This window comes from Macaca nemestrina, chromosome 1 (assembly GCF_043159975.1).
Source record: "Macaca nemestrina isolate mMacNem1 chromosome 1, mMacNem.hap1, whole genome shotgun sequence".
In the NCBI taxonomy this organism is placed as follows: domain Eukaryota; kingdom Metazoa; phylum Chordata; class Mammalia; order Primates; family Cercopithecidae; genus Macaca; species Macaca nemestrina.
The window spans coordinates 2114518-2138235 of record NC_092125.1 but is presented as its reverse complement, the minus strand read 5'-3'; the positions used below and the strand labels follow the sequence as shown (position 1 = coordinate 2138235).

General features: G+C 41.0%; 1 protein-coding gene across 5 annotated transcripts in view; it reads right to left on the bottom strand.

Moving 5' to 3' along the window:
* Positions 1-9086: 9086 nt before the first annotated feature.
* LOC105474715 (zinc finger protein 695) overlaps positions 9087-23718 on the bottom strand; it is a 73217-nt gene continuing 58585 nt past the window's right edge. For 4 of the 5 annotated variants that reach the window (XM_071073180.1, XM_011729542.3, XM_011729544.3 and 1 more), the window contains one exon: positions 9087-18972. In XM_071073180.1, coding sequence (XP_070929281.1) covers positions 17684-18972 — 1289 coding nt within the window. In that variant the 3' untranslated portion in view covers positions 9087-17683. The remainder of the gene's footprint in view (positions 18973-23718) is intronic. The other variant, XR_011609981.1, reaches the window with a different exon arrangement.

Below are 23718 nucleotides of genomic sequence, written 5' to 3'. Positions count from 1 at the left end.
CTCCTCCAACATTGGGGATTACAATTCAACATGAGATTTGGGTGGAGACACAGAGCCAAACCACAGGCCTTGTAAAGTTAGAGATACTTAAAGACTCAACTTGAGTATCTTCTCCTAAAAGCCTTTGTAGTATTGCTATCATAGCACTTAGCAGACAGAGCAGCTCTTCTAACACAAGTGTTTTTGAGTTTTAAAGCACACATTAATTCAAAATAAACTAGTGTTAAGAACAAATCAGTAACTTCTGTTCTGACAGTGAAAGAGTGATTGAGACAGATGTTCCCCTTCTGGCATAGACAACTAGAAAACTGACAAAATACATGAAACAACTGTATTCAGATATTAGGACTGCAGGTAGTATAAAGTGTGATCTCTGAGGGGAGGAAAACAGAGACGGTGAGCCCTACAATCACCCCAGTTCTTTGCCTGAAGGCAATTTTTGAGTTGTTGTGTAAGGAATCCAAACAGAGCCCGAGAGATCTTGCTGAGTTGAGGAAAGACTGGAGGTGGGGATGGCTAAGGCAGTTTGCAATTTGTGAGGCAGAGTATTGAAGAGGAAGAAGCTATGTAAAGAGAGCTCCAGAAATCCGCATACGAGTCCCCTGGAGACATCTCATAAATACTAATCTGGCATGTATAAGGTGAAACTCACCAAGCCTGGCAAGGAACAATTAATTGATGGGAATCTATAAGCTAAACAATTCCCAAAGCTGACACACAGCTGGTAAATGTGAGTTCCTACCATGCAGAGCGGAGAACCCTTGTTGAAGACTTAGGGTGAGGAGTAAAGACCCTTAGTAGAAGGGCTAAAAACAAAGTGTTTTGTTTGTTTTTGTGTTTTGAGACAAAGTCTCACTCTGTTGCCCAGGCTGGAGTGCAATGGTGCAATCTTGGCTTACTGCAACCTCCGCTTCCCAGGTTCAAGCGATTCTCCTGCCTCAGCCTCCCCAGTAGCTGGGATTACAGGCATGCACGGGAGGGTCCAGCCCTACTGGGTCTGTGGATTTTTCTCCTCCTCTGTGGAGAGGAGAGATGGTAGAAATAAAGACACAAGACAAAGAAATAGAAGAAAAGACAGCAGGGCCCGGGGGACCACCTAAATGCGGAGACCGGTAGTGGTCCCGAATGCCTGGCTGCGCTGTTATTTATTGGATACAAGACAAGGGGGCAGGGTAAGGAGTGTGAGCCATCTCCAATGACAGGTAAGGTCATGTGAGTCACGTGTCCACTGGACGGGGGCCCTTCCCTGTTTGGTAGCCCAGGCGGAGAGAGAGGACAGCTCTCTCGTCATTATTTCTTCTATGCATTTCAGACTTTAGTACTTTCACTAATTCTACTACTGGTATCTAGAAGGTGGAGCCAGGTGTACAGGGCGGAATATGAAAGCGGACCAGGAGCGTGACTGCTGAAGCACAGCATCAGAGGGAGACGGTCAGGCCTCCGGATAGCTGTGGGCAGGTGTGACTGATGTCAGGCCTTCCACAAGAGGTGGTGGAGCAGAGTCGTCTCTAAATTCCCTGGGGAAAGGGAGGTCTGCTAAGTAACAGGTGCCTTCCCCAGGCACTGATGCTACCGCTAGACCAGGGAGCCCTCTAGTGGCCCTGTCCAGGCATGACAGAGGGCTCACACTTGCCTTCTGGTCACGTCTCACCGTGTCCCTTCAGCTCCTATTTCTGTATGGTCTGGTTTTTCCTAGGTTGTAACTGTAGAACAAAGATTATTATAATATTGGAATAAAGAGTAATACTACAAACTAATGACTAATGATATTCATGTATAATCATATCTATAATCTATTTCTAGTATAACTATTCTTATTCTATGTATTTTCTTTATTACACTGGAACAGCTTGTGCCTTCCGTCCCTTGCCTCAGCACCTGGGTGGCTTGCCGTCCGCAGTGCGCCACCACACCCAGGTAATTTTTTGTATTTTTAGTAGAGATGGGGTTTCACCATATTGGTCAGGCTGGTCTTAAACTCCCGACCTCAGGGTGATCCGTCCGCCTGGGCCTCCCAAAGTGCTGGGATTGCCTCAGCTCCTTCCCTCCTCCTGCTCAGATAACTTGCCCCCCTGCTGGCTTATTTGAAATGGGTGGAGTCCAACAAGCACAGAGAAGCGCAACCACGCAGGAAGAAAGCGCTGTAGGAGGCCGGTGCTTCGCCTCCTCGTGCCACTGACTGCCCCTGTGCCTACTAACCAGGCCTCCTAGGTCACCTGGTTACCAGGAACCAATCACTCCTAGAGTTCCTGTCCCAGGCACTTGGCTTACAATGCCCTGTGGCTGCCCAACCTGTGGCTGTCCCCTCCCACAGCGACCCCCCAAGTGGTTGCCCTGCCCCACCATAATTCCGGTTTTCCTTCCTTTCTGGCTGCTGGGAGCTTTTAAGTTTCTGCATTGTTATGAAGTATCTCTGGATCATCACCTTAAAGTGGATTACGCTTAAATTACTACTGTAATCAAATCTAAATCTTATGCACTACTGGGAATCCAAAAAGCCTCCTCTCCCCAGTGGCCTCTGAGTTGTTTGCTTGTTTTGAGATGAAGTCTCCCTCTGTCACCCAGGCTGGAGTGCAATGGTGTGATCTCGGCTCACTGCAACCTCTGCCTCCCGGGTTCAAGCGATTCTCTGCCTCAGCCTCTGAGTAGCTGGGATTACAGACACCTGCCACCACGCCCGGCTAATTTTTGTATTTTTAGTACAGACAGGGTTTCACCATGTTGGCCAGGTTGGTTTCGAACTCCTGACCTTGTGATCCACCCGCCTCAGCCTCCCAAAGTGCTGGGGCTACAGGCGTGAGCCATTGAGCCCGGCAGCCTCTGAGCTTTTTAGAAATGAGAAAGAACACCGATTTCTGCAGGTGCTTTCAGAAAAAAATTTGTCATGAGTTAAGTCTGTGATGTCAACTTATATTTTTAATGTATACACTATATAAATTCTTATGTTTCTCTGAAAATATCACACACATTAAATCAAACAGAACAGTAATAAGAAATTTCCTAAAATGTGTACACTAAGAACATATATTTCTTTGTTTCTTTTTTTTTTTTTTTTGAGATGGAGTTTTGCTCGTTGCCGAGGCTGGAGTGCAATGGGGCAATCTCGGCTCACCGCAACCTCCACCTCCCGGGTTCAAGCGATTCTCCTGCCTCAGTCTCCCGAGTAGCTGGGATTACAGGCATGCACCACCATGCCAGGCTAATTTTGTATTTTTAGTAGAGATGGGGTTTCTCCATGTTAGTCAGACTGGTCTCGAACTCCCGACTTCAAGTGATCTGCCCACCTCAGCCTCCGAAAGTGCTGGGATTACAGGTGTGAGCCACCATGCCCAGCTGAACATCACATATTCCTAATGATCACTTTGATAGAGCAACTTAGAATCTATGGTTCCAACAAATAAGGAGGCTTATGTAAAGTAAAACCACTACATAATGTGAGATTATGTGATTATCATTGCTACTTGCAACTAGCAATTATCATGTGAATGTGTACTGTGAGTTGCTATGTGGCTACAGTGATTTAATCTTTCTGATCCTTAATTTAACCATAAAAAATGATTACCACAGACTTTGTTTGCTCTAAAAATTAAATGAGAGAAGGATGATACTCTTCCACGTATTAGACACAAAATTACAGGCATTTTGCCCAGATTTGTACACAATTACCTTATTTAAGCCTCATAACAACTTGAAAAAGGCATCTTTTATAGATGAGAAAACTGAAGATCAGAGGGGTTAAAAACACATCCACAATCACATAATGATGAATGATGGAACTGGGATTCAAATCCAGTTCTGAGGGACTCCAAAGCTGGTGCGTCTTAAGAACCAAATTATACCTGGCCCATGTACGTACTCGATAGATGTGAATTCCCTTTTATGACCTTATTATGTGTGAATGTCGGTGCCTTTCATGGCCTCAGTACACCCACTCCCTCCCTCCCAGGTTGCCTGTCAGTGGTTTCCTTTTTCCTGGAAATAATAATTTGCATATTTAGGCCACTCTTTTTTTTTTTTTTTTTTTGAGACGGAGTCTCGCTCTGTCACCCAGGCTGGAGTGCAGTGGCCGGATCTCTGCTCACTGCAAGCTCCGCCTACCGGGTTTACGCCATTCTCCTGCCTCAGCCTCCCGAGTAGCTGGGACTACAGGCGCTCGCCACCTCGCCCGGCTAGTTTTTTTGTACTTTTTTAAAGTAGAGACGGGGTTTCACCGTGTTAGCCAGGATGGTCTCGATCTCCTGACCTCGTGATCCGCCCGTCTCGGCCTCCCAAAGTGCTGGGATTACAGGCTTGAGCCACCGCGCCCGGCCTAGGCCACTCTTTTAAGTATTTTTTTTCATAAGCAGATGTGTTGATAATGTAAGGCTTGGGTAATGAAATTTTCCAGGCCATTCATTGTTAACTGTGAATTAACTGCCTAGCTTACTTGGAATAAAAAAACCAAAACAAACAAACGAAAAACAACAACAAAAAACTTATTACATGTTAACAAGAACCCACAGAGCTTGTGAGGAAAGAGTCTGAGCTACGCTGCAGGAGCACCTTACTATCAGTTATTCAGGAAGACCGCCCAAAGACCACCCAAAGACCAGCCCAAAGACCACCCAAAGACCACCCAAAGACCAGCCCAAAGACCACCCAAAGACCAGCACAAAGACCAGCCCAAAGACCAGCCCAAAGACCACCCAAAGACCAGTCCAAAGACCACCCAAAGACCAGCACAAAGACCACCCGAAGACCAGCCCAAAGACCAGCACAAAGACCACCCGAAGACCAGTCCAAAGACCACCCAAAGACCAGCCCAAAGATCAGCACAAAGACCAGCACAAAGACCATCCAAAGACCAGCCCAAAGACCAGCACAAAGACCAGCAAGAGTACCTCTGGCATGCACTGGAATATCAGAATTCTGGTCTAGGATTCCAAATACTGGGTTATGAGTCCCTCCAGAGCTAAGATACAGTAGATGAACACCTGTTTTTACCTCTGGGGAGAAGAAACAGAGAGGCAAAGATCAAATGTACTAAAAAAGTTCTAGAGATTTGTGGACTACCATGTACATATAGCTATATTGTATCATACATCTAAAATTTTCTTAAGGGAGTAAATTTCATATTATGTAGCTTTTTAAAACCACAATTAAAATAAAAAATGTAGATATTATACTATAAAAGAGAGTGGGGATAACAGAAGAGTAATATTCAGGTGAGAGGGAGAGGAGATGCCTTGTTTCCTAGGATAATGGGAAAAGGGAAAATCAACGTGGATATGGAATAACAGGTACATGAGGACTCTGAGATAGAAATAAGCTTGGTAAGTTGACATTGTCTAGCCTACATCTTTCCAGAAAAGCAGCACATCTAGTCCCAGGCATTTCATTCCTCTCGCCACCCCTCTTGTTGACCCATGGCCACAAGGGCCTCACTGACTTTTCTGGAACATGGCCAGCTTTCCTTTGCTTTGGGTTCTTTTCAACCTTGTAACTTCCAGTGATTGGAATGGTCTCTCTCCAGGTCTTTGTATGGCTGACTCCTTTCATCTTTCTTCTCCAGTATTACTTGAAAGTATCTTAATTAGTTGTTTTTGCATTTATTATTAGTCTCCTTTAACCACACTGTGAGCTCCATAGCTAAGGAACCTTACATATATTGTCATTCACCATATATACCAATTTTTCGGACAGACTTTATGACAGTGTAGGCATTCCGCGAATATGTACTGCATTCATAAATAAATAAATGAGTGACATACTGTTGGCAAAATGAATATAAGCAGAAATTGTAACTATGGAACACTTACATCCACCAGTATTTATTATTAATTTATTGAATAATGTATTTTCCATATATTTATGTGTCATGACCTACATTTAACTCCAAAGGGAATAGGCAATCTATATAAATGCATTTTTCTGCCTTTTAGAAACTTAGTCTACTGAGGAAACATATGAACACAGACCATTAAAATACAATGTGCTGAGGATTTTAACAATTACAATGCACTGAAGTTTTGGACCGAGGGCTGTGGGAGCAATAACAAAGTGCTTCTAACTTAAGTAAAATGAAACAAGAACGCTATTTTACTAACATGCTGAGAACATGAAAGTTCAGAGTTTGGCATGCAAATGCAGAGGGCTGAGGAGTAATCATGAGGCAGAGGAGCTAGGAAGCACATACAACCCTCCCAAGACTGACACTAAGGAGTAAGCTACGGTGTCAACTGAGCAGGAGACACAGTATCAAGAAAATGATTATGTCTCTGAGGGAATTAAGCCAAGTGAAAGAAAAATCGAAGATAACTAAAACAAAAGTGAATCTTTAAAGAGGCCAAGTCTCAAAAGAGGTGAAAGCGAAGAGAACTTATTCTAATAGGCAGTGGGGAAGAAGGAAGCAATGAGCATCTCTGAAGGTAAATCTTAAGGTTGAGGGAGAGAGGCTTACCAAGCATAAGCTGAACAATTTCTGTTTTCCCATGAAGGATGAGAGAGACCATCTGCTGATACTGGCTGGTGAGGGAGAGGCTGAGGGAGAGCGAGGGAGGAGAACTTTATTGGTTTATAATTGGTGTGTAATGTTGCTGCCCTAAGCTGCATCTTCACTGATGTGCGATGTGACAAACTTGTCCTTATGTCTTTCTTGAAATCTATGCAGAAACTAGATAAGGCACATTGTCCACATGCGGGACAGAACACAAGGTTACAGAAGCACCAGAACAAGAATGAAATAGTCATTTCTGGCCAGGTGTGGTGGCTCACTCCTGTAATCCCAGCACCTTGGGAGGCCAAGGCGGGAGGATCACGAGGTCAGGAGATCGAGACCAACCTGGCTAACACGGTGAAATCCCGTCTCTACTAAAAATACAAAAAATTAGCTGGGCATGGTGGTGGGCGCCTGTAGTCCCAGCTACCCAGGAGGCTGAGGCAGGAGAATGGCGTGAACCCGGGAGGTGGAGCTTGCAGTGAGCCGAGATCGCGCCACTGCACTCCAGCCTAGCGACAGAGCAAGACTCCGTCTCAAAGAAAAAAAAAAAAAAAAAAAGTCATTTCTACATTTGCAAAACAACTTTTTAGTTAGCTAATTCTTTAGCTCACTGATTGCTATATCCCTGTAGGTATATGTGCTCAAGGATCAGTTATTATTTCTTTAAATTCCTTTGAGGCATTCAAAGACATAAGATATTCTATTTCAGTGGGAATGATGTAGTAGGCCACATTTGCTATAAATAAACAACATTTGAAGAAAGGAATAAGTTACACTGAATTTATCCTGAAGAGAAAATGCAAAGCCAAATAAGAGACCCCCAAATCAGATTGAAAATTTATTTGCCTTTATAAAATTCAGAAAACCAGAATGAGAAGCAGCTACTTTTTAGACTTTAGACATTATAAATTTACAATTCAATATGAGATTTGGGCAGGGACACATATCTAAAGTATATCAATACTTACGAAGTCCACCTCAGATCAATTACACACATTTTCTATCATTCCCAGTTCCCTGTCATTTGCAAAGTTTACGAGCATTTTTTATGTTCCCTCAAGCCCCAGATATAAACGTAAGACACAGCTTTGTGCCAGCTAACAAAAACTTTCATATATGCCCAAATAAATCTACTCTTCAGTGCCCAATGGTATTTTAATGGCTCGATAGAAATGTTTTGTACAAGGTTGTGAAGGTCTTTATGAAAGGATAACCGTTTTTTTTTTGTTTTGTTTTTTGTTTTTGAGATGGAGTCTTGGTCTATCACCCAGGCTGGAGTGCAGTGGCGTGATCTCAGCTCACTGCAACCTCCGCCTCCTGGGGTCAAGCAATTCTTCTGTCTCAGCCTCCTGAGTAGCTGAGACTACAGGTGCCTGTCACCACGCCCGGCTAATTTTCGTATTTTTAGTAGAGATGGGATTTTGCCACGTTGGGCAGCCTGGTTTCGAAAGCCTGACCTCATGATCTGCCTGCCTCGGCCTCCAAAAGTGCTGGGATTACAAGCATGAGCCACCACGCCCGGCGAAAGGATAAGGTTTTAAAAAGTCTTTTAGGATGGTTTTGTTATCAGGCATATAAGCTTAAGAACACTTTCTTCCAGCATGTCTATTTGTCAGAGTTTTTATGACATTGGTGATTTCATTTTGATTCTAAAAACTTTCATACTTCTCATTCTGAAGCAATTAGCTTGTGTTCAACTATAAAGAAAAGACTTTTGTATAGTATCAGAATATATAAGGTGTACTCTCACGTACTTGGGCAGCAGAACTGATACAGAAGTGCAGTGACATTATAGTTTACCAGTTTCTTTCCATTTCCTGTCTCTGAAATTGTCTACACCTGGTCATTGTGCTCGAGCGAGCCCAAGTTGGCTGATCCACCTCCAGGCAATCAAACCACATGCCACACAACAACAAGGAGAAAAATGTGAAGCTGAGAGGACACAGAGAATTTTATTAAAAACCAGTGTTTTTAACTCAGAGAAGGCCAACCTCTTCAGGCACTTCTCTCTGAATCTCATTGAGCAGGACGCTATCACTTGGCCACCAATATAAGCAGAAACATTTCTCTGTAGCACAGCAGAACACATGAGAACACGACTGGCAGTGGCTGCTGCTACTTGCACTGTCATGAGTTCTGACAAAAAGCCTATTTACCTTGTGCACTGGAACAGGGCGTTATGAAAAAAAACCCTCAAATTCAGAAGACGTTCATCCCAGATTCACAATTATGTATGCAGATGGAATGCTTATTCTTTACACATTTAACTAAAGAGCTGTCTAATCATTTGATTACTTATGACTTTGTAATGAAAATGATCAAACGCAACAGTGAGAATGTAGTATTCAATCCCACAATCAAACATAACCTGTTAATCTTTTGTAATGTTTTACATTTTGATAAAATGTTCAATAAATTACAGTGCTTTAATTTGCATTATGATGATGCGACACATAAAAGTGATTTACTTGAAGGGGGTGATCCCAGGAACAGAAGGAAGCAGTGAAGGAAGATGGGAAAGAGCAAGAAACCAATAAAGCCTGTGGAGTCGGTCAGACCTGTTTTTGTTCACATATTTTCGGAGTTTTGAGTCCAACTCTAATGTTACCACATGTGTATGGTGTATTCCTAGTATGACTACACTAACTCAGGATAAACTATGGCTTAGGTACTGCAGAGGCTGCTGCACGTAGAATGGGCTGGAGCCACCTGGAGGGCTGTAGGATAACGGGTTGCTGGGCCTCTCCTTCATGTTATTCACTCAGCAGTCTGGTCTGCTTTTGTTGCAAATTTTCAGGTGTTTCCAAAGCCGCTTGTCCAGGGAAATGACTTGAAGAACTTGTCTGGCCGCACAGTACGATGATGTTCTCCAGTAAAGACAGTGGCCCGCATGGGATGCAGTAAGATACACAGTGATCATGAATGCTTTTAAGTGGACTCTGGTCTTGTTTATCCAAATGTGAGAAACGAGGTCATGTGTGTTGGACTTCTATGGTTTCACCTTGGAAGCCTGACGACCGTTCAAAGTCTACAGAAGTCAGGTACATATCCATTCCAGGAATACACATGTAACCTGGGCTAGGATCTGAAGTCTTTCCTCTGGAATCTGTCTCAGATCCTAGAGACCTGCTCTGTGTGAACACACCTGGAGGAAACACTGAGATCCAAGAGGGGAGATAATTCAAAAATAGGGTCCTTTGGGGGGGCTGTTTTTAGAATTGTTCCTGTTGCTTTGGGGGTGATATGGGGGAAGATGTGGAGAAGATGGTGGTAGTGACAATGGAGGTTTGAGGGGTACGGGACCACACCCAGACTTAGAATACAGCCCTCATTTCTCCTGATTCTGCTTTTCACAGCCAGGATAGCATCCTGGGTAATTTACCTAATTAGAAGAATCTCAACCAGGGGACTGGGCTTTTGATTTTGCCATTTCAAGGAAGGATGTGCATCATACCACACAGATCCTTGAGGCCTCCTTCAGCTCTCCTCTACTTTTAGCCCCTTGAAAATTATTTTTCATTGACAGCCTCGGAAATGTTACTGAAATCTTTACTACCCATTCGCTAGGTGAAATTATCTAAATGAATTTCTCATTCCAAATCTAGTCATATTTCTTAAACTATGAATATGGTTGAGAAATTTATTTTTAGGCAATCTTTTTGTTTCATATAATTTGCTCATAATTGTTAGAGTATTCTTTAAAATGAATTATCCCCATGACTAAATTATAATTTGACTGTTTAATTTTTCTAAAAAAATTAAAATATGTCATTCTAAATAACTTGTTAAGTTTTACCTTATATTTATAGAAGCCTTCCCAATTACTCACATAAAAATCTTATGCTGGCCAGGTGCAGTGGCTCACGCCTGTAATTCCAGCACTTTGAGAGGCCGAGGCGGGCAGATCACGAGGTCAGGAGATGGAGACCATCCTGGCTAACACGGTGAAACCCCGTCTCCACTAAAAAAAAAAAAAAAAAATTAGCTGGGTGTGGTGGCAGGCGCCTGTAGTCCCAGCTACTCGGGAGGCTGAGGCAGGAGAATGGCGTGAACCCAGGAGGCGAAGCTTGCCGTGAGCCATCGCGCCACTGCACTCCAGTCTGGGCAACAGTGCAAGACTCCGTCTCAAAAAAAAAAAAAAAAAAAAAAATCTTATGTTGTGTTTGAATACATAATTTATCAATCAGTTATATATTTTTAAATGGCCTTTAAAGACTGATTTTATCCTTATAAAATGATACATTTAGTCACTTCCTATAGACCTGTACTATTTGGCTGTTATACCTAAAGCTGTTAATTTCACTTTTTAAAGCAGTAATGAAATATGCAAACTCTAAGATTTGCTCCCCACCACTTTTTTTTTTTTTTGAGACAGAATCTCGCTCTGTCGCTCAGGCTGGAATGCAGTGGCGCAATCTCAGTGCGCTGCAATTACCATCTCCCGGGTTCTGGTGATTCTCGTGTTTCATCCTCCCAAGCAGCTGAGATTGCAGGTGTACACCACCACACACTACTGATTTTTGTATTTTTTGGTAGAGACGGGGTTTCACCATGTTGGCCAGGTTGGTCTCAAACTCCTGACCACAATTGATCCACCAGCCTCAGACTCCCAAACTGCTGGGATTACAGCAGTGAACCACCGCATCCGACCAAGTTTACCCACTTTTGAGTGTACATTTTAGAGGCATTAAGTGCGTTCACATCATTGTATACTCATCACAGCCATCCTGAAACTCTGAAACTATTATGAGAAAACATAAGGTAAAAGTACCATGACAATAGTCTGGGCAATAATTTTTTAGATTTAATGTAAAAATCCCAGGCAACACAAGTAAAAATAAATGAAACTTCTTTCAACTAAACAGCTTCTATTCAGCACCAGGTACAATCAATGAAATGATGAGACAACCAAAGAATGAAAAAATATTCAAATTATATGTCAGATGGGTTAATATTGAAAATACATAAAAACTTAAACTATATAACAAAAAGATATTAAAAATGGGTAAAATATCTAAATATGTTTTTCAAAAGACCTACAAATGACCAACACATATATTTTTAAATGTTCATCAATAATCATCAAGGAAAGGCAAATCAGAACTGCTATGAGATATCACCTCACTCTTGTTAGAATGACTACAATCAAAAAGACAGAAGGTAAGTGTTGGCAAAAGTGTGGGAAAAGAAAAATGCTAGCACACTGTTGGTGTGAATGTGAACTAATACAGCCACTGTAAAAAACAGTATGATGATTTCTGCAAAACAAATTCAAAATAGAGCTACCATATGATACAGCAATTTTACTACTGGATATATATCTACAAAAACAAAATCAGTAGGTTGAGGAGACATCTTTATTTCCCAAATATTGAAAGAAATATTTCCCAAATTTTGAAATATATAATATTTGGGACTATTTGGGAAATAAATGTTTCTGTTTTTCTCATAAACTCAGTGGAAAAGACTCAAAAATAAAGTTTTTGTGATGTTTTTGTTCTATTAGTCCGTCATCAGTATAGGAACTCAGGTATTTCCCAGTGTGCTCAAGGCCTAGCACAGAACATGGGAACGACCAAAGTAATTTAGAACTGTTACTTTAAGCTTGGGGTACCTGGAGTTGCTGTTCCTGATGGTGATGGTATAGAAAACAGTAAAGAAGCTGGCAGTGCTAATGGTCCCAATTTGGCTACTGTAGAAACATAGAAAAGAATTTAGCACCCAAAATCACTGAGGAAATGTTGGTTTGTTTTTTGTTTTGTTTTTTGTTTTGTTGAGACAGAGTCTCACTCTGTCAGGGAGGCTGGAGTGCAGTGGCACTGTGTTGGCTCACTGCAACCTACGTCTCCTGGGTTCAAGCAATTCTCCTGCCTCAGCCTCCCTAGTAGCTGGAATTACAGGCGTCTACCACCACGCCCGGCTAGTTTTTATATTTTTAGTAGAGACGGGCTTTCACCATGTTGGCCAGGCTGGTCTTGAACTCCTGACCTCAGGTGATCTGCCCGCTCTTGGCCTCCCAAAGTGCTGGGATTACAGGCATGAGCCACCACGCCCGGCCGAGGAAATGTTTTAATCCAAAAGCTACCATGATCTCTGAGATGTCTTTAGAGTGAATGACCAAGCAGTTGGCTAGTTAGGTGATTAAGAATGAAGACTATGGACTGTGAACTGCACCCAGTGAAATATAGGAAGAAATTAAAAAATTTCCCAAGATTGCAAAAATAAATCTAAAAGAAAGATTATTTCAGGCCAGGCGCAGTGGCTCATGCCTGTAATTTCAGCACTTTGAGAGGCTGAGGTGGGTGGATCACTTGAGGTTGGGAGTTTGGGACCAGCCTGACCAACATGGAGAAACCCTGACTCTACTAAAAATACAAAATTAGCTGGGCGTGGTGGCGCATGCCTGTACTTCCAGTTACTTGAGAGGCTGAGGCAGAAAAATCACTTGAACCCGGGAGGCAGAGGTTGTGGTGAGCCAAGATTGTGCCATTGCACTACAGCCTGGGCAATAAGGGTGAAACTTCATCTCAAAAAAAAAAAAAAAGATTATTTCAAATTTTAAATCCACAGAGGTCATTCTATTATTGCTCAACATAACGTACACATTTAAAAATAGGTTCTGCATGGAAACATAACGTGTGCTTTAAGTGTTTCATGGAAAATTAAATTCAAAATTATCCATTTATCATTAACTCTCCTTAAGAATTTCTAAGATACATTTGCTCTTCAGAGATTTCCAAATTCTGACATGTTTATTTACATAGCGCTTACAATACATAGTTCAATGTTATTAAAGCTTGGCCTATTCTAATTAATTATACATTCACCACACTTTGTGTCAGGATTTTCAAATATTTTCTTTTAACAAACAAACAATGCTAACTGCCCGATTTAATTCTCTGGCCCATGGATAGTGCATCCCTCTCCTCCATTAAGAGTGTTGCTTGGCCGGGCGTGGTGGCTCAGGCCTGTCATCCCAGCACTTTGGGAGGCTGAGACGGGCGGATCACAAGGTCAGGAGATCGAGACCATTCTGGCTAACACAGTGAAACCCCGTCTCTACTAAAAATACAAAAATTAGCCGGGCGTGGTGGCGGGCACCTGTAGTCCCAGCTACTCGGGAGGCTGAGGCAGGAGAATGGCGTGAACCTGGGAGGCGGAGCTTGCAGTGAGCCAAGATCGTGCCACCGCACTCCAGCCTGGGCAACAGAGCGAGACTCCGTCTTAAAAAAAAAAAAAAAAAAGAGTTGTGTGTGGCTGGGCGCGGCAGCTCAGCCTGTCACCCCAGCACTTGGGAAGGCTGAGGTAGGGGGTTGCTTGAGTGCAGGAGCTTGAGATCAGCCTGGAAAATACAGTGAGACTTCATTTCTACAAAACAATAAAAAATTTAGCTGGGTGTGGTGGCATGTGGCTGTACTCCTAGCTACCCAGGGAACTAAGGTGAGAGGATAACTTGAGCCTGGGAGGTTGAGACTGCAGTAAGCTATGATCACAATGTCAGTTTTGTAACACATAAATGACCTCAAACTCTCCAGTTAAAAATCAATCTATTGGCTGGCCACAGTGGCTCATGCCTATAATCCCAGCACTTTGAGAGGCCAAGGCAGGTGGATCACCTGAGGTCAGGAGTTCAAGACCAGCGTGGCCACCATGCAGAAGCCCCATCTCTACTAAAAATACAAAAATTAGCCAGGCATGGTGGCATGTGCCTGTAATCCCAGCTACTTGGCAGACGGAGGCAGGAGACTTGCTTGAACCCAGGAGGCGGAGGTTGCAGAGCCAAGATCACACCACTGTACTCCAGCCTGGGCGACAGGGTGAGACTCAGTCTCAAAAAAACAAACCAACAAAAATCTATCATCACATTAAAAAATTTCAAATTTCCAGGCCAGGTGTGGCTCATACCTGTAATCCCAGCACTTTAGGAAGCCAAGGCAAGTCAGTCACTTGAGCTTAGGAGTTCAAGACAAGCGTGGGTAACATGGTAAAACCTCATCTCTACTAAAAAAAAAATTAGCCAAGTGTGGGGGTGTACACTTGTAGTCCCAGCTACTCAGGGGGCTGAGGTGAGATGATTGCTTGAGTCTGGGAGGCAGAGGTTGCAGTAAGCCGAGATTACACCACTGCACACCAGCCTGGGTGACACAGTGAGACCATGTCTCCAAACAAAACAAAACAAAACAAAATTTAAAAAACCCAAAAAACAAAAGAAGAAAAAGAGAAAGTCTAAACTTCCTGTTAGAAGGTACAAAGTACTATATAAAATGACATATTGTGTGGAGAACAGTGAGAAAGTGTAGCCATAACACAGGTTTTTAAGGGGAAAAAAAAAAAAAAAAAAAAGGAAGAGAGCTAGAATACGTAAGTAGTTGGGAACAAAGAAAAAGAGACCACAAAAAAAAGATAATTTGGAAATAAAAGCAGATTTCCTCGTTAGAGAGAGTCAACTGTGCAGCCTGGGTACAGAAGTCCCTTCTCTGCATGCAGAATCAACGCCAGGTCTTCATCCTGGATATTTCCAATCTCTTATCTGGAGCTACAAATTCACTCCAACAGGAATATTTACTGCTAATTATGGAGCATCTATCACATATTTAGCACTGCCCTATGTTTCTTCACTTCATTTTTATGTCAAAATAAGCCTATAACTTATAAAGCCTCCAAAGTGTTTACCTGAACAAATTGCCCAATAGAGTCAATAAACTCAATTACTGCAATTCAGAAAAGTGGAAGAAACAAACAAAAAAAAGTTGGCTTGAATAGTGTTCTCTAATAATGGAAAAATGGAAATGTATTAATTAAGTACAATGAAAATATACTCACTGTGGAATTACTCACATCTTAAGATTATTTTGGAAGCACCAATAAGTTTCATAAAATCATTATTATAATCCCTGAGAAGATCACGTAAGAAATTCTTCATGAATTTTGGAACAAGAAGATTATATGTTATCTCTAGCACAAGCAACATAAAAGTAAAAACAGGATTTTCACAGGGAAATTCTGAAAAAAGTGCAATAAGATTTTAGAGAAATGCATTCAATACAAAGCATTGAAAACAGATCTGCCTTCAACATTTTTGAGGTTTCTAGTTTGCTAATAAATTATCCATACTTTTAAAATTATGTTTGGTTCCAACATTTTTCTTTTATTCTGAAAACAGGTATGTACTTACTTCAAACATATTACTTGCTTCATAATTTCTTACACCTAACAATTATCTTCAGAGTAATATATTTATATATTTATCTCCATATAAACCAAAACTAAAAGTATGTATATGTTTTGCAAGCCAGAGAGGTCACATGTTAAAAGAAAAATGTAAGATAAAACTTTGTTAATAGTCCTTTAAGATTCAGAAATATATGGTCTTTGATTATAAACCTATATGGGCTTTATTATAGCCCTAATAATGACACTGTCATTACAAAAAGAGCAAACAGAATGAAAGTGTAACTTGTGGGAACAATATTTTTCAAATTATTTGAAGTTTAATGCCACTGCGAGAAGGGATCATTAGAGATACTACTCCACCATGTCACCCACTATTGTATTGTTACCTTTAGTCACCCACAACCATAACACTAAGGTGAGATAGGTCAACGCTGGTGGCAGGATACACATCACTTAATATACAATGGCCTAAAGACAACTTAAATGTTTCTTTCTTAAATATAATGAGAATATTACTCTGAAGACCTATCTCATGAATCACTTACAACTACAAAGAGCCTCTCCGGTTACATTTCTTCAGGAAGCTTAAAATGCAATGTCCATAATCTTCCAAAGAAAAGGAGATGAATGATGCCTGCCCAAATATAGAAGAAACTCTCACGGCTTTCATGTAGCAACAATAGGCCACATGCCTTCACATAGACACTAGAAATGAAGGCATGGTATCAAGTGATTTCAAACTTGAATTACATAAATATGTGCTTTTCAAAAAATCTAAAACTCTTTCAATGCACAGAGTATACTTTACTATTATTATGTTATTATTATTATTGAGACAGGGTCTTGCTCTGTTGCCCAGGTGGGAGTGAAGTTGCAAGATATCAGCTCACTGCATCCTCAACCTCCGGGCTCAAGCAATCCTCCCACCTGAGCCTTCGAAGTAGCTGGGACAACAGGCATGTGCCACCAAGCCTGGCTTTTATTTTACTTTTTGTAGAGATGAGGTTTTGCCATGTTGCCCAGGCTGGTCCCAAACTCCTGGGCTCAAGCAATCCCCCCACCTCGGCATCCAAAAGTGCAGCAATTATAGGAAAGAGCCACCATGCCTGGCACCAAAAGGTATACTTTAAATGTAATTAGAACTTCCCCAAAAGGTAAATCTCCTACTTATTTTAACTTTACTTTGGATTATTCTCTATAATAAACACTCAGATTTACAGTAATATCTGAAAGTGTTAGTGATTTAGTGCTTTTTACTGTGAATTCTTGGACGTGTTTTTTTTTTTTTTTTTTTGAGAAGGAGTCTCGCTCTGTCGCCCAGGCTGGAGTGCTGTGGCCGGATCTCAGCTCACTGCAAGCTCCGCCTCCCGGGTTCCCGCCATTCTCCTGCCTCAGCCTCCCGAGTAGCTGGGACTACAGGCGCCCGCCACCTCGCCCGGCTAGTTTTTTGTATTTTTTAGTAGAGACGGGGTTTCACCGTGTTAGCCAGGATGGTCTCGATCTCCTGACCTCGTGATCCGCCCGTCTCGGCCTCCCAAAGTGCTGGGATTACAGGCTTGAGCCACCGCGCCCGGCCAATTATTGGACGTGTTTTGATGTAATTTTTGATTAGTTATTTTTTTCACATTTACTGCATCTGTAAAGTAGTTCTTAGTGTGAACACTCCGGTGTTTTCTAAGGTATATTTTTTGAACAAATGCTGTTTCTGCATTTATTACGATTGTAGGGTTTCTCTCCAATACAAAGTCTTTGAAGTTGAATAAAGTTTGAGCAACTGGAAGGTTTCCCTACAGTATAAATTCCTCTGTGTACAATAAGAGCTGTGATATCAGTGGAGGTGTTGAACCGGTTTTTCTATTTGTATTGTTCCTAGCCTAAACGTTTTAGTGCACTCAAAGGCTTACAGTTTGTAAATGGACTTTTGACAATCATTACATTTGTAACACTCTTAGTCAGTAAAAATACTCTGCTGTGAAGTTGTGAATAGGTATTAAAGACTATGCCATATTGTTTAGATTTGTAGGATTTTTCTCAGGTGTGAATTTTCTCATGTATGGCAAGTTGTGCAGAGTGGTTAAAGGCTGTGCCACATTCCTCACACTTGTATGGTTTCTCTCTGGTATGAATTGTCTTATGTTTAGAAAGGTGTGAGCTCTGGCCAAAGGCTTTGCCACATTCTTCACATTTGTAGGGTTTCTCTCCAGTATGAATTCTCTTATGATTAGTAAGATATGAAAACCAGTTAAAAGCTTTGCCGCATTCATCACATTTGTAGGGTTTCTCTCCAGTATGAATTCTCTTATGTTGATTAAGGTAGGAGAACCAGGTAAAAGCTTTGCCACATTCCTCACATATGTAGGGTTTCTGCCCAGTATGAATTCTCTTATGCTGAATAAGGTATGAGAACCAAGTAAAAGCTTTGCCACATTCCTGACATTTGTATGGTTTCTCACCAGTATGAATTCTCCTATGTTCAGTCAGATGTGAGCTCTGGTTAAAGGCTTTTCCACATTCTTCACATTGGAAGGTTTTCTCTCCAGTATGAATTCTTTTATGTTGAGTAAGGTATGACAACAATTTAAAGACTTTGCCACATTCTTCACACTTGTAGGGTTTCTCTCCACTATGAATTCTCTTGTGTTGAGTAAGGTATGGGAACAACTTAAAGGATTTGCCACATTCTTCACATTTGTATGGTTTCTCTCCAGTATGAATTTTCTTATGTTTAGTAAGAATTGAGCACAGGTTAAAAGCTTTGCCACATTCTTCACATTTGTAGGTTTTCTTTTCAGTATGAATTTTCTCAATAATAGCAAGACTTGAGCAAGACTTAAAGACGTTATTACATTCTTCACATCTGCAATGTTGCTCTCCAACATGAATTCTCTTAAAGTCAGTAAAGTATGAGCGCTCATTAAAGGCTTTGCTACCTTTTTTACGTTGGTAGGGGTTCTCTCCAATATGGATTCTCTGCTGTTGAGTTGTTATTAAAGACATGCAAGAGACATTGCCACATTCTTTGCATTTGAATGGTTTTTCTCCAGTATGGCTTATCTTATGTTTATTTAGACTTGCAAATTTACTAAAACCTTTCGCACATTTATTGCATTGAAAGTTTTTGTTATGAGTAGTTGCTGAGCATAAGTCAAGTCCATTATAACTTGCCTTCTGCCCTTTCCACTCACCCACAATTTCCCAGTCATTCCTTAAGCGTAATTTCTCAAGACAACATCTTTCATATCTTCTCAGCATCACTTTTTGGAATGAAATTTGCAGACCCTGCTCTGGCAAAATGTCTTCAGTAAGATAAGAAGACAAAGCTGGAAAAAATAAAAACAACAAATTATTCCACTTACTAGATAACATACTTTACAAATCTAAGGCATAAAATTATACAAGCACATTAGCAAGATAGCATAATGAAATACTACAGGCCCTTATTCCTTCATAGTCATAATCCTAACAAAAATATACTAAACAAAATGCCATTATGTGAACCCTAAAAGCAGCCGAAGGGGGAAAAAAAAGAAATAACATACAATGAAGCTCCAATATGCCTCATCGCAGACTTTTCACTGGAAACCTTACAGGCCAAGAGAGAGTGGCATGACATACTTAAAGTGCTGAAAGAAAAAAACCTTTACCCTATGATATTATATCCAGCAAAAATATCCTTCAAACATAAAGAGAAATAAAGATGGCCAAACAAAAGCTGAGGTATTTCATCAATACCAGACCTGTCCTACAAGAAATGCTAAAAGGAGTACTTCAATCAGAAAAGAACATTAATTAATAATAACATCATCTGAAGTTACAAAATTAACTGGTAATAGTAACAACACACAAAAACACAAAATAACCCTATAACTCTGGTGTGTAAACTACTTTGGTCCAAAGTGAAAACATTAAACGAAGGCTGGGCACGGCGGCTCATGACCTCACTTGCAGCACCAGACAAACCTACTAGACAGAAAATCAACGAAGAAACATAGCGCTTATCTGCACTATATGCCAAATTGATCTAATAGATAATTACAGAACATTTCATACAACAGCTGCACAATACACATTATTTTCCTCAGCACATGGATCATTCTCAAGGAGAGACCATATGTGAGGTCACAAAACAAGTCTTAAAACATTCCAAAAATGGAAATAATACCAAGCATTTTCTCTGACCACAATGGAATAAAACTAGAATGAAAAGAGGAATTTTGAAAACTATACAAATACACGGAAATTAAACAATATGCTCCTGAATGACCCGTGAGTTAAAAGAAATTCAGGAGGAAATTTAAAATTTCTTGAGACAAATGATAACAGAAACAAAATACACCAAAACCTATGGGATACAGCAAAAGCAGTACAAACAGGGACGTTTATAGCTATAACTGCCTACATGAAAAAAAAGGGAAAACTTCAACTAAACAATCCAACAATGCATCGTACAGAACTAGAAAAGCAAGAGCAAACAAAACCCAAAATTAGTGGAAGAAAAATAATGAAGCTCAGAACAGAAATAAATGAAATTAAAATTTTTTGAAAAATTCAAAAGATCAATGAAACAAAAAATTAGTTTTTTTAAAAGTTAAAATTGAGAAAAACCTCGAAGACATTAGTCTAAGCAAAAATTTATTGAGCAATACCCCACAAACACAGACAACCAAAAAAAAAAAAAAAAAATGGACAAATGGGAACATATCAAGTTAAAAAGCTTCTGCACAGCAAAGAATACAATCAACAAAGTGAACAGACAACCCAGAGAATGGGAGAAAATACTTGAAAACTACTCATTTGACAAGAGATTAACAACCAGAAGTTATAAGGAGCTCAAACAACTCTACAGGAAAAAAAATCTAATAATCTGAGCCAAAAAATGGTCAGGATATGTGAATAAACATTTCTCAAAACAAGACACAAATAGCAAACAGGCATATGAAAAGGTTCTCAACATCACTGAAATGCAAATCAAAACTACAATGAGATATCATCTCACCCCAGATAAAATAACTTATATCCAAAAGCCAGGCAATAACAAACGCTGGTGAGAAACCCTGTACACTGTGGGGATTTAAATTAGTGCTACCACTATGAAGAACAGTTTGGAGGTTTCTCAAAACACTAAAAATAGAGGTACCATATGATCCAGCAATCCCACTGCAGATGTATATGCCAAAGAAAGGAAATCAGTATATCAAAGATAGATGCACTTCTATGTTTGTTCCAGCACTATTCACAATAGCCAAATTTTGGCAGCAACCTAAGTATCCATCAACAGGCAACTGGATAAAGATAATGTACTACTTATAGGCCAGGTGCAGTGGCTCACAACTGTAATCCCAGCACTTTGGGAAGCCGAGGCGGGCGGATCCCGAAGTCAAGAGATTGAGACCATCCTGGCTAACATGGTGAAACCCCGTCTCTACTAAAAATACAAAAACAAAACTAGCCAGGTGTGGTGGTGGTGCCTGTAGTCCCAGCTACTCGGGAGGCTGAGGCAGGAGAATGGTGTCAACCCGGGAGGCAGAGCTTGCAGTGAGCCGAGATCGCGCCACTGCACTCCAGCCTGGGCGACAGAGCAAGACTCTGTCTCAAAAAAAAAAAAAAAGAAAAAAAAAAGAAAGAAAGAAAATGTACTACTTATAGACAATGGAGTACTATTCATCCTTAAGGATGAGATCCTGTCATTTGCAACAACATAGATGGAACCGAAGGTCACTATGTTAAGTAAAATAAGCCAGGCACAGAAAGACAAACATTGCATGCTCTCACTTATTTGTGGAATCTAAAAGTCAAAACAATTAACTCATGGAGATAGAGAGTAGAAGAATGGTTATCAGAGGCTGGAAAGGGTACTGGGTGAGTGGTTGGGGGAGGTGGGGATGGTTAATGGGTGCAAGAAATTACTTAAAAAGAATGAGTAAGACCTACTATTTAATAGCACAACAGGGTGACCATAGTAAAAAGTAATTTCAGTTGTACATTTTAAAATAACTTAAATAGTATAATCTGATTGTAACTCAAAAAATAAATGCTTGAGGGAATGGACACCCCATTTTCCCTGATACGCTTATTTCGCGTTGCATGCTTGTATCAAAATATCTTATGTACCTCATAAATACATACAATTTAAAAAAAAAATTTTAAGCCTTTCTGAGAACTCTAAAAATCAACGAAGGGTTTGCAGCACCCCAGGTGAGCACAATGCCATAAGCCCCATAGAAGTGGAAGGAAAGTGTGTTCTATTTACCCACCACAGCCATTCCTTTTTTCCAATATGGTATGTATGGTGCCCTTAGGAGTAAACTGCTGACTTCTCCCTCATAAAATAAAGAAAATAGTGGCACATGTGTCCATACTTTTGGGGGCTTGAAAAAAACTGGTTGCTGTCTTCTATGACAGAGTACTGAATGGAATGATGGTATACTTTGACCAACAGGTTGGTTGTTTTGAAACCAGTAATAAATGATTGTTACAGCAGACAAGAAACTGCAGTACCAGAGATGGACAACAGACATAACAAGTAATTACAGCCTCTTAAGAGGAAACATGTGAAAACCTCTGTAATTAAGAAAATAGCCGGGCGCAGTGGCTCACGCCAGTAATCCTAGCCCTGGTCAACACGGTGAAACCCCATCTCTACTAAAAATACAAACATTAGTCAGGCATAGTGGTACGTGCCTATAATCCCAGCTACTTGGGAGGCTGAGGCAGGAGAATTGCTTGAATCCAGGAAGCAGACGGTGCAGTGGGCTGAGATTGCACCATTAAACTCCAGTCTAGGAGACACAGCGAGAGACTCTGTCTCAAACAAAACAAATCAAAACACCATTCCAGAGAAGACATATCCCAAGAACAAGTTTGAGAGGCTCCCATAATCTCTAGCCTGATCAATTGGTGTCAGAATTTCCCAGAACAATGCCACTTTATAAAGATTGAAACAGGTGGCTTTTTGTTAATTTCAAATCTGAACAAAAGATTACAATGTATACAAAATATCAGGATACTTATGGCCCCAGAAAGGAAAAAGAAGTATCCAGATAGCAACCCTAAAGAAATGGAGATAAATTATTTTTAAAAACTCAAAATAACCATGTGAATAATATTAATAAGTGAAATAAGAACATAGAAAACTGAATGAAATCAGTTGTCTTGGAAGATCAACCAAAAGATAAAAAGTATAAAAAGAAATAGAAATTATGGAGCTCAAGAATATAAGGTAAGCAGATGCTGAAAAAGTAATCAGTAGATCTACACTCAAGAAACACTAAAGGGGCCGGGTGCGGTGGCTCACGCCTGTCATCCCAGCACTTTGGGAGGCCGAGGTGGGAGGAATGCTTGAGGTCGGAAGTTCGGGACCAGCCTAGCCAACATGGTGAAACCCTATCTCTACTAAAAATACAAAAAAATTAGCTGGGCATAAGGGAACAAACCTGTAGTCCCAGCTATAGGAAGGCTGAGGCACAAGAATTGCTTGAACCCGGGTGGCAGAGGAACAAAAGTGTAAAAATAATTATAAACATCTGTTCATATAAAAAGATATGATCAATGACATCAGTAACCTAAAGTTCAAGGCAGACGTACTGAGAAAAAAAATTTGTATGTAACTGAAGACATTACCAGTTTAAAATATATTGTTGTGGCTGGACACAGTGGGTCACACCTGTAATCCCAGCACTTTGGGAGGCTGAGGTGGGCAGATCACCTGAGGTCAGGAGTTGGAGACCAGCCTGGCCAAAATGGCAAAACCTTGTCTCTACTAAAAATATGAAAATTAGGCCGGGCGCGGTGGCTCAAGCCTGTAATCCCAGCACTTTGGGAGGCCAAGACGGGCGGATCACGAGGTCAGGAGATCGAGACCATCCTGGCTAACACGGTGAAACCCCGTCTCTACTAAAAAAATACAAAAAACTAGCCGGGCAAAGTGGTGGGCGCCTGTAGTCCCAGCTACTCGGGAGGCTGAGGCAGGAGAATGGTGTAAACCCAGGAGGCGGAGCTTGCAGTGAGCTGAGATCGCGCCACTGCACTCCAGCCCAGGCGACCAAGCGAGACTCCGTCTCAAAAAA